Source organism: Galeopterus variegatus, unplaced genomic scaffold (genome assembly GCF_000696425.1).
Source record: "Galeopterus variegatus unplaced genomic scaffold, G_variegatus-3.0.2 Scaffold11745, whole genome shotgun sequence".
NCBI classification, from domain to species: Eukaryota; Metazoa; Chordata; class Mammalia; order Dermoptera; family Cynocephalidae; genus Galeopterus; species Galeopterus variegatus.
The window spans coordinates 1-9539 of NW_007737856.1; the positions used below are offsets into that span (position 1 = coordinate 1).

At 51.6% G+C, this 9539-nt stretch overlaps 1 protein-coding gene across 3 annotated transcripts in view; it reads left to right on the forward strand.

Moving 5' to 3' along the window:
- The first annotated feature begins 82 nt into the window (after positions 1-82).
- Positions 83-9539, forward strand: part of LOC103610764 (probable phospholipid-transporting ATPase IH) — a 37373-nt gene continuing 27916 nt past the window's right edge. For all 3 annotated transcript variants that reach the window (XM_008594858.1, XM_008594859.1, XM_008594860.1), the window contains exons 1-2: positions 83-155; positions 6000-6103. In XM_008594858.1, the coding sequence (XP_008593080.1) occupies positions 128-155; positions 6000-6103 (132 nt within the window). In that variant the 5' untranslated portion in view covers positions 83-127. The remainder of the gene's footprint in view (positions 156-5999; positions 6104-9539) is intronic.

Consider the following 9539-nt stretch of genomic DNA (forward strand, 5'->3'; position numbering starts at 1 on the left):
CGCTGCGGCAAGGCCGGCGGTTCCAGAATTCATAGTGTGGAGACCCAGGTGGGCATTAACGCTGTTCACGTTTCCTTTTAGGTTTGAATTGCTGGAAATCTTGAGTTTTGACTCAGTAAGAAGGAGAATGAGTGTGATCGTAAAATCTGCTACAGGTAGAAGTTTCCTTTTTCCTCGATTTCTTTATTTATACGCGGTGATTGTGTTTCTATTCCGATGGCTGAATTCTTCAGGAGCTTTAAGGATTGAGGATTTTATTTTTGAAGTATAGATAAATTCTTCCATAATAATAATTTTTTTATTACAAAAAAGTAGACCTTTCTCTAAATGCTTAGGAACAAGTCCTGGGCCAGGTAAACAACACCCTCGCTTTGTGCCTCCTCGTGAAGTCGAGTTGGGATCATTTTAATATTGAAAATTATACATCTAGTCCCCACTGCTTTTCTCTATGTGTATCCAAATAACATAGATCGTATTTTTAAATAAACGTTTTTTAGGAAAAGATAACGTGGGTTTGCAAATATGTCTACAACAACGTTCAAAATACTAAGTAAGGTGAGTGGGTGCATTGGCTGGTTGCCGTGGCAATGTGTCTCTGTTTGAGGACATCGCACTCTAGTTTGTGCTTAGGATCCTCAGAATGTAAACAGTGTGGCATGCACGGTCATTGCCTTTGACACCAGCGAGTTCCTGCTCACCTCTGTGTGCACACCTTGTGTATCACGGTTTCTGGCTCTGGTCCCCTCACTCGCCCTGTGGCCGTCTGTGTCCTGAGGGCTCCCTCATGGCCACGGCCCCTCTCCTGTCCAGGCAGGTGCCACCAAGCCTTCCTCAGCCTCTCCCTGAGGGGACTCCCGCCACTTAGTGCCCACCTCTGCAGTGACGTCCTGCCCTGTGGTCCCACCCAGCACCCACGTGAGCCCCAGGTTCTGAAACCCATAGCCCACTTGGGGCTTCTGTTTCTCCCCCAGCACCCAGGGCTCAAAGGCTCTGTCACCTATGGCCTGCAGGTCCTGTCTCCAATGGTCCCCCACCCACTTCTGCTTGGAGTTATCCCACAACCACCACTGCTTCCCAGGGCTCCCACCTGCCTCTCTCTGCCCTCCAGTCACCTGCTGCCACCTGGTCTTCTGAGCACCCAGGTGCTCACAGCCCCCACAGCGTCTTCTCACTTGGGGTTCACCATGTCAGGAAGCAGCTCCTCACCTGCCTGCCCAGCTTTTGTCCCCAGCGTCACAGAGTAGATTGCTATCGTCCCCCACAGGCTCCCAGGCTGTCCTCCTGCCTGGCGTGGTCTTGTCCACATGGAAAGCCCTCCCGCCCATTGGGCCTTTCTGAGGATAGCTCGACAGCGCCTGGCTGGGCAGCCTTTCCCTGTCCTCAGCTTCGTGGTTACGCGCCGGCATCGCCCTGTGTTGGGGTCATCGCTCGTCTCCAGCCCCTGCTGGACTGTGAGCGTCCTGAGCCCAGAACCGACGCATTTCTCAGTGCTGCGCTCGTCGCGGCCTGCTGCCCGGAACTCAGTGAACACCGTTACCTGCAGTAACTACACGTGCTTTAGCAGTGGCATCTTATTCTCTGCTGTCCTAAACTAGACAGTACCAGGCTACATTTGTCTCTTTGGTAAGACACCTTGCAGTCAGCCAAATGCAGCCACTGCCTGGAACCAGACACACTCCAGTTCAACGTGGAGTAAACAAGGGGAGGCTCTTCACCAGCTGCTCTGACCTTCTGATCGGGACCAGCAGTACCTCGTCTCTTCTAAGACCATGAGGGTGCCAACAGCCTACCTGTGAGGATATACCTGTGAGACGGCATACTTGTGAGGATGCACCTGTGAGGTGACTTACCTGTGAGATGGCTTACCTGTGAGGATACACCTGTGAGACGGCTTACCTGTGGTGTACACCTGAGACGGCTTACCTGTGAGGATACACCTGTGAGATGGCTTACCTGTGGGGATGCACCTTTGNGTACTTGTGAGGATGCACCTGTGAGGTGACTTACCTGTGAGATGGCTTACCTGTGAGGATACACCTGTGAGACGGCTTACCTGTGAGGATACACCTTGTGAGATGGCTTACCTGTGAGGATGCACCTGTGAGACGGCTTACCTGTGAGGATACACCTGTGAGATGGCTTACCTGTGGGGATGCACCTTTGAGATGGCTTACCTATGAGGATACACCTGTGAGACGGCTTACCTGTGGTGTACACCTGTGAGACGGCTTACCTGTGAGGATGCACCTGTTAGACGGCTTACCTGTGGTGTACACCGGTGACACATCTTACCTGTGAGGATACACCTGTGACACATCTTACCTGTGGTGCACCCCTGTGAGACGGCTTACCTGTGGTGTACGCCGGTGACACATCTTACCTGTGAGGATACACCTGTGACACATCTTACCTGTGGTGCACCCCTGTGAGACGGCTTACCTGTGATGTACACCGGTGACACATCTTACCTGTGAGGATACACCTGTGACACATCTTACCTGTGGTGCACCCCTGTGAGACGGCTTACCTGTGGTGTACACCGGTGACACATCTTACCTGTGAGGATACACCTGTGACACATCTTACCTGTGGTGCACCCCTGTGAGACGGCTTACCTGTGGTGTACACCGGTGACACATCTTACCTGTGAGGATACACCTGTGACACATCTTACCTGTGGTGCACCCCTGTGAGACGGCTTACCTGTGGTGTACGCCGGTGACACATCTTACCTGTGAGGATACACCTGTGACACATCTTACCTGTGGTGCACCCCTGTGAGACGGCTTACCTGTGAGTGACATCCTGTGAGCTGCTGTTTGAGGATCTGTGCTCCGTGTGCTAGAGAAGCAGCCTGACCTGGGCCCATGGCTGCTCCGTGAGTGCCCTGTCTCTCAAGCTGGTTCCTTACACACACGGTTCCCCTGAGTCCAACGGGATCACCTCTAGGCAGTGGCATTGTGGACAAGAGCAGGTCATAGGACATAAGACGACACACGTGAGTGTGGCCCACGACACATGGAAAAAGAGGGCCGCCCTCAGACAGTGGGATTGGGGGGCAGTGTCTGAGGACAAGTTCAGATGTCACAAGCCCTGCCCAAGTGCAGGGCGCAGTACCTGGCACTGGGGAGAGGCTGTGCTGAGAGTGTAGCCACTCAGGATCATCCCCGATAAAGGCATCAGGGGGCACCAGATGCCTCGTCCACTTTGTCGTCTTGTGACTTTTCCCATGAACACCCGAGGTGTGTGTGAAGACCCTGCCCATGGCCCCACAGTGAGGACCACAGTCCTTGGAAGCAACGTGTCTGTCATCCACTGAGCCACCTCCCACCGTGCCTCACGGATGGCCTTTGGCTGCATCTGAACCACGAAGACCACAGTGTTGATGTTGTGGCTGCACCTGGAGTCTCCACAAATAACCTCCGTTACCCTCGAGGAGCTAGACGAGGAGCCGGATCACATAAGAATGTAGGTCCGAGGACCACGCCGTCAGCACGTCCCGTCCAAGGGCACGTCTGCAAGTTTCCTAGGGCCCCTCGGAGGCGCTGCATGCTTATGAGAGGGGACTACCACGCCATCTGAAACCAGCCACCGCGTCAGTGAGTTTAAGAGAAGTTTGAACATTTAATTAAGCAAGTTGTTCTCCAAGTGGACCTAGTACCTCCCGGAGAGGGACTCTCATTGCGCTGATTTTACCACCTGTTGGGTGGGGAGACGGGCCGGGAGCCACTGCAGCCAGCCAACAGCTTGCGTTTCTTCCTGGGGCTCGTCCCTGGAGGGTGGGACACAGCCGTCAGAGCCGGGTCTCGGCCCTGAACAGCGAGAAGCTGGTCACCCAACGGTGCCTCTCCCCACTCCAGGAAGACCTGTCCCTGTCTGCCTCGGGTGCTCCTGTGTAAAGAGAGACACGGGATCTGACTTTTCGGGGACACGCTTTGCTGATATTCACCCCACCCAGGGCGAGATGTAATCAATATGTGTGATACCTGACTCAGGAAGGGAAAAAGGAAAGTGGTAACTTTATGCTTTTTTGGAGCCGCTTGAGTGATCCCTGTTTTTCCACCGGGACACGGCCATTTCTGGGACACCTTGTGTTGTGCATGGCTTTCCATGTCATTTTATATCACTGACTCTTCTCCCGGTGTCATGAGAGCGCTTCCTGGTCCTGGCGTGGACGGCCAGCCACAGCTGCACAGCGCCAGCACCCAGCCATCTGTCCATGGGGCAGATCTCTGTGCTTGATCACGCCCCTGCTGTGCGCTGCTGGAGGTCTCTACGCTGATTCACAAACTGGAAAAGCAGGTTTAACGCCGGTGCCAAGCGCTGTCTGCTCTCGTTCTTTGCAGACTGCGTTCTGCCATATCCTTGGATATTTCTACGTCAAAGGCTCCCTCTGAGCGAGTCCTGAGGCTGCAGGTGTGCATGTCCTGCGCTAGGTGCAGAGGAGTCGGCAAGGTGAGACGTGGGAAAGTCAAGGCGTTCACACACACACACCGCTGACGTGTGTCGGGAGCCATAGAACATGATTTTTCTAGGAAAAGAATGTCACTCTTCAGGAGTGCATCATGACACCACCTGGACTACAGTTCTCTCTCTACGCTGCATCTGAGAACACGCGAGTGTTGGCTGGGAATCCCGGGGGTGCCAGCAACGGGCTCTGAATCAGGCTGGTCGGGATGGCCCCAGTCTCCACTCTTCCGCAAGTGGCTGAGAGTCTTGGTCACAGACTGGTTTTCTGGAGCTGTCTCCTGGGGCAGCTGCTCCAGCTTCAGGTGACTCCTGCTCAGCGTGGCTTGTTCCCACGCCCAGTTCTCTGCTGGCCTGTGCCCAGCCAGCGGCTCGGCTCCGTGGACCTGCAGGACCAGTGCCATGAGGTGCTGTCCTTTCTGGCCATGGCTTGGCATTGACCTTGGTTCTGGGTGTCTGCATATGGGAGTCATGTCTATGTTACAGACATGTCCAGTTTGTATATCTCAGGAGTTAGTACATCCTGGGGACTAGGAGATAGGGCAGGTGGGCTGCAGAGACACACCCGAGTCCATGGGCATAGTCCAGCAGTGTGTGCCCTTCACACCCCAGCCTAAGGAGCTGGCTGTGCCCAACACTGCCTGTCTGTTCCTGGCCCAATACAATTCCGGAGGGCCCTCAGTGTGGGGGGGATCCATCCGGTCAGGGAGCTGGGCATTGGAGCTTCCTTCTCCAACTGCCACCACCGTGGTGCAGGGAGTGCGGTGCCACTTCCTTGAGCCCCACGCAGACGAGCTGGGCTGTCCCGGTGCATGCACATGGCCAAGGGTGCTCACCTGTGTGTCAGAGCGCGTGGCCTCAGAGCTAGTGTCTTCGTGTTCTTAAGCTGCTGCTTTGCCTTCTGCTGGAGTGTCTCCCCTGACTTAGCTGGAAGAGATGCACCTTATCCTGGAGGACGAGAAGCGTGCATTTGCAGCACAGCTGTGTTCCCAGTGGTCGGATGTTACCGGAAACATGAGGGAAAAATTACACCAATGCTGTCCCCAGGACTCTTGTTAATGCCACAGAGGACTCGACATCTCCATCTGCACCAGGACATGTCGCTTTCTAGAGGGCATTTCACGTCCACCTTCCAGATTTTGGCAAATCGTTACCCCCTTGGGTCAGCCACAGGCCCTTTGTCCTACGACGCACCACCAGCCCCCAACACCCCAGCCCCGGTCCCAAGCACCTTTTCTTCCTCGTTCGAATCTTTGCCAGAGAGAAGGCCAAAGAGATGGGAGGCAGGACTCCTCCCAGTTCCCAGCTTTCCTCTGAGATTTCTAGGGTTGTAGGAATAGCATGAGGCTGTGCGATAATCTGGAGATTTAATTTTTTCCTGACTTTAACATGTTAACTGGTCCGTTAAAATCTCCTTTAAAATGGTTTCAGTGCTGGTGTCCCTGTTTTTTGTTTTTTAATAATAGAATAACTTGAAAAATAATTTAGTCTTCCCCATGTTGTGATTAAGCAATCTTTTCCTCATTTTGTAGGAGAAATTTATCTGTTTTGCAAAGGAGCAGATTCCTCGATATTTCCCAGAGTGATAGAAGGCAAAGTCGACCAGATCCGATCCAGAGTGGAGCGCAACGCGGTGGTAAGACGGCAGCGGGGTGGGGGACTCCTGGCAGGCCACTGTCCTGTGTCAGGAGCGCCTGGCAGGGAGTGTCACATTACATTCCCTAAGAGGTGCATTTAGAAAGCAGAAGGGGTCCCGTGTAAACAGAATGGGACCCCTGCCCCCCCCACAGTGCCCCAACAGCCAGTGATGCCCCAACAAAGCCACTGTGCAGACCACTCCCACGATTTCATTCTGAGTTGGGTGCTAGGTTGGTTGGTTGGTATTTCAGGTCAGAATTACAAGCACATTTGTGGTTACTGTTTGGGGGCTAATAGGTCTTTATCCTGAAGGATTTCTAGTGATTCGCTTAAAGGTAAGTTAGCCCTTACACTTTCACTGTGACTCCACCTGCGCGGTTTTCTCTCCACCTCTTGTCCTGGTGCCTGTGGCTTAGTCTGTTCTGTGACTCTAGTGACATTGTTCAGCCTGTCGGCAAACCCGAGCTTTGTCCCCGTGGCTCCAGCCTTTTCTCTTTGGGGACTGATGTGCGTGGGGCTGACCTGGGTGTCTCCAACCCCAGGACCACCTTCCCTTCCCAGCCCAGCCCCCCGGCCGGGGCGTGTGTGGCTCTTTACAGATGTTTTCTGTCTCCTGCCCTCGGGGCTGCTCTGTCTCCTGTCCACACCTTCCTACTCTCACCCAGTGACTGATGGTTGTAGTCAAGGATGGCTTCCTGGGGGGTCTTCTCCTCATCCCATCCCCTGAGAAGGCAAAGGTCCCCAACAGGCCACCTCCCAGTGTCAGTGGAGTCACGCAGTATGTGCTGTTTCATGTGGCTTCTTTCGCGGCACTAGCAGTTCCAGGATTCCTCCACGTTGGCACATGTACCAGCAGTTCATTCCTTTTTATTCCGAGTAGTCACAGTGTGGCTGGACCACAGTCCAGTTATCCGTTCACCTGTTGATGGACGTTTGGATTGTTTCCGGTTTGGGGCTATTGCAAAAAAAAGCTGATGTCTGGACAGTCTGGTGTGCATGTCTTGGGATAAGCAGATATTTCCTTTTCTCTCGAGAAACCTGATTTGGTGGTTGTCTTTGTTCCCCTGTACACAACATGTCTCCCTATTCTGGCTGCTTCTGAAATTTTTTGTTACAGTGTGCCTTGGTGTAGTGGCTTCTTCTGCACAGGGGTCTTAAGCGTCTTGGATGTGTGGGTTTTTGTCAAGTTTGAAAATTGTTCAGTCGTTACCTTACCAATATTTTTTCTGTCCCCTCTTCCTACTCCTGTTCAGCAATTTTAATTACCTGAATCTTCAACTGCTGATGTTGTTCCACAGCTTACAGAAGCCATTCCTTTTTTAAAGAATTTTCTATGCGTTTTTGTCTTAGGTGGTCCCACTGCTGTGTCACAGCCTCACTGATCTTTTCTGTGCAGTGTCTGGTCTGCCAGTCCAGGCCTTCCTCCCCTCGGACACTGAAGTTTTCACGTCCAGACAACCTGCTGTGATTGTTTAATTCCTCTCTGCTAACTCTGCTCTTGCCTCGGTGCTGGGTCAGCCACACCTGACGGATTACTCCTCACCGAGGGATGGATTCGGCCTTTGCGTGCTGGTGGCCTTTGCTGGGTGCCCGCCTGTGGGCTTTGCCTCATTGGGTGCTGGGTACTTGGGTGTCCCATAGATCTTGAATTTCACTCCGGGATGCAGCTGAGTCCCTTGCAGACAGTTTGTTCCTTTCAGGCAGTGCCTTTATGGTGTGTTCAGTGCTCGCTCAGGAGAACTGCCCCCTGTCCTGTGACAAGGCACGAGTGCTGTGCCTGGTGAGCACCCGTGAGCTGGGGCAAGCTGTGCCCCCTCCTAGTGCCCTGTCCTTGCCCATGGGCATTTCCTCGTGTGTGTGTGTGTGTGTGTGTGTGTGTGTGTGCTGCGCGGTCCTCTGCTGGACACTTGTGGGGCCACCCTTGCTCTCTGGCACTCTGGTGCTTGTTGTCCTGACACTTGAGTCCATCCCGAAACTCGGGGACTTCACTGGCTCCACCTGCGCTCCCCTCCCTATGCCTTGGCCGAAGCTCTCCGGGCAGTGATATAGCATTTTATTGTGAAGTGATGACAGATTTACAGGAAGTAAAAATAGTTGTAAAGACAATGCAGACAGGTCCTTTGTATCTTCAAATCCAACTTGTCTTTTTAATCTTTTTGGTGCCTGTGTTTCTGGTGTCATATTTAAGAAACCATCATCAAACACAAGATTTTTCCTGAGTTTCATTGTTTTAGCTCTTAAGTTTAGGACTTTGATCCATTTTTGAGTTAATTTGTGTATGTGGTGTGGTGGAAGGGTCCAACTTCATTCTTTTGCACATGGATGTCCAGTTTTCCCAGCACCAGCTGTTGAAAAGACTCTCCTTTCCCTGTCGAATGGCCTTGGCACCCTTGTTGAAAACCATCTAGCAGTTTATGCGAGGACTTGTATCGGGTCCACAGTTCTGTCCCATTCTTCTCTGTGTCTGTCTTGATGCCAGTTCCTCACTGTTTTGATTACTGTTTCTGGTTTTGAAACCAGCTTGTGTTTGTCCTTCTTTTATAGGATTGTTTAGCTATTCGGAGTCCCTTGAGATTCTATTTGCATTATAGGGTGGGTTTTTCCATTCCTGCAGAAAATGTCCTTGGGATTTTGATAGGGATTGCATTGAATCTATAGATTGCTTCGGGTAGTGTTATGATCTTAATACTAAGTCTTCCAATCCGTGAACACAGGATGTTTTTTCCCTTTATTAGGCCTGCTATAATTTCTCCCAGCAGTGTTTATAGTTTTCGGACCACCAGTCATTCACTCCTGGGTAAATTTATTCGTAAGTGTTTCACTCTTTTTGATGCTATCGTACATGGAATCGTTTTCATCATTTCCTTTTCAGGTGGTTCATTGGCAGTGTATTGAAATGCTACTGATTTTCATGTGTTGATTTTGTGCCCTGAATCTTTGCTGAAGTCATTGATAGCTCTAACAGTTTGTGGGGTGCATTTTTTATGGTTTTCTAGTTATAGTCTTTAGAAAGGCATCCTTTCTACTTTACATGTCTTTTTTCTTTTTATTGCCTAATTGCTCTGGCGGAGGTTTCTGATCGTACAGTGGTAAGAGCTGGCACCCTTGTCCTGTTCCTGGTCGTGGGGAAGAGCTCTCAGTCTTTCTCCATTGGGTTTGGTGTTGGCTGGTGTTCGTGTGTATGGCTTTTACCATGTTGCAGAGGTTCCTTCTGTTCCTGCTTTAGTGAGTGCTTTTATCACGAGAAGGCACTGGACTTCTGTCAGATGCTTTTCCTCTATCGATTGAGGTGATGGTATGAGCTTTTCCGTCATTCTGTTAACGTCATGTATTACACTGGTTGATAAGTTCTACGTGGTTGCAGTGTATAATTCTCTCGATATGCTGCTGGATTCAGTTTGCTAGTATTTTGTTGAGGATTTTTATATCTATAT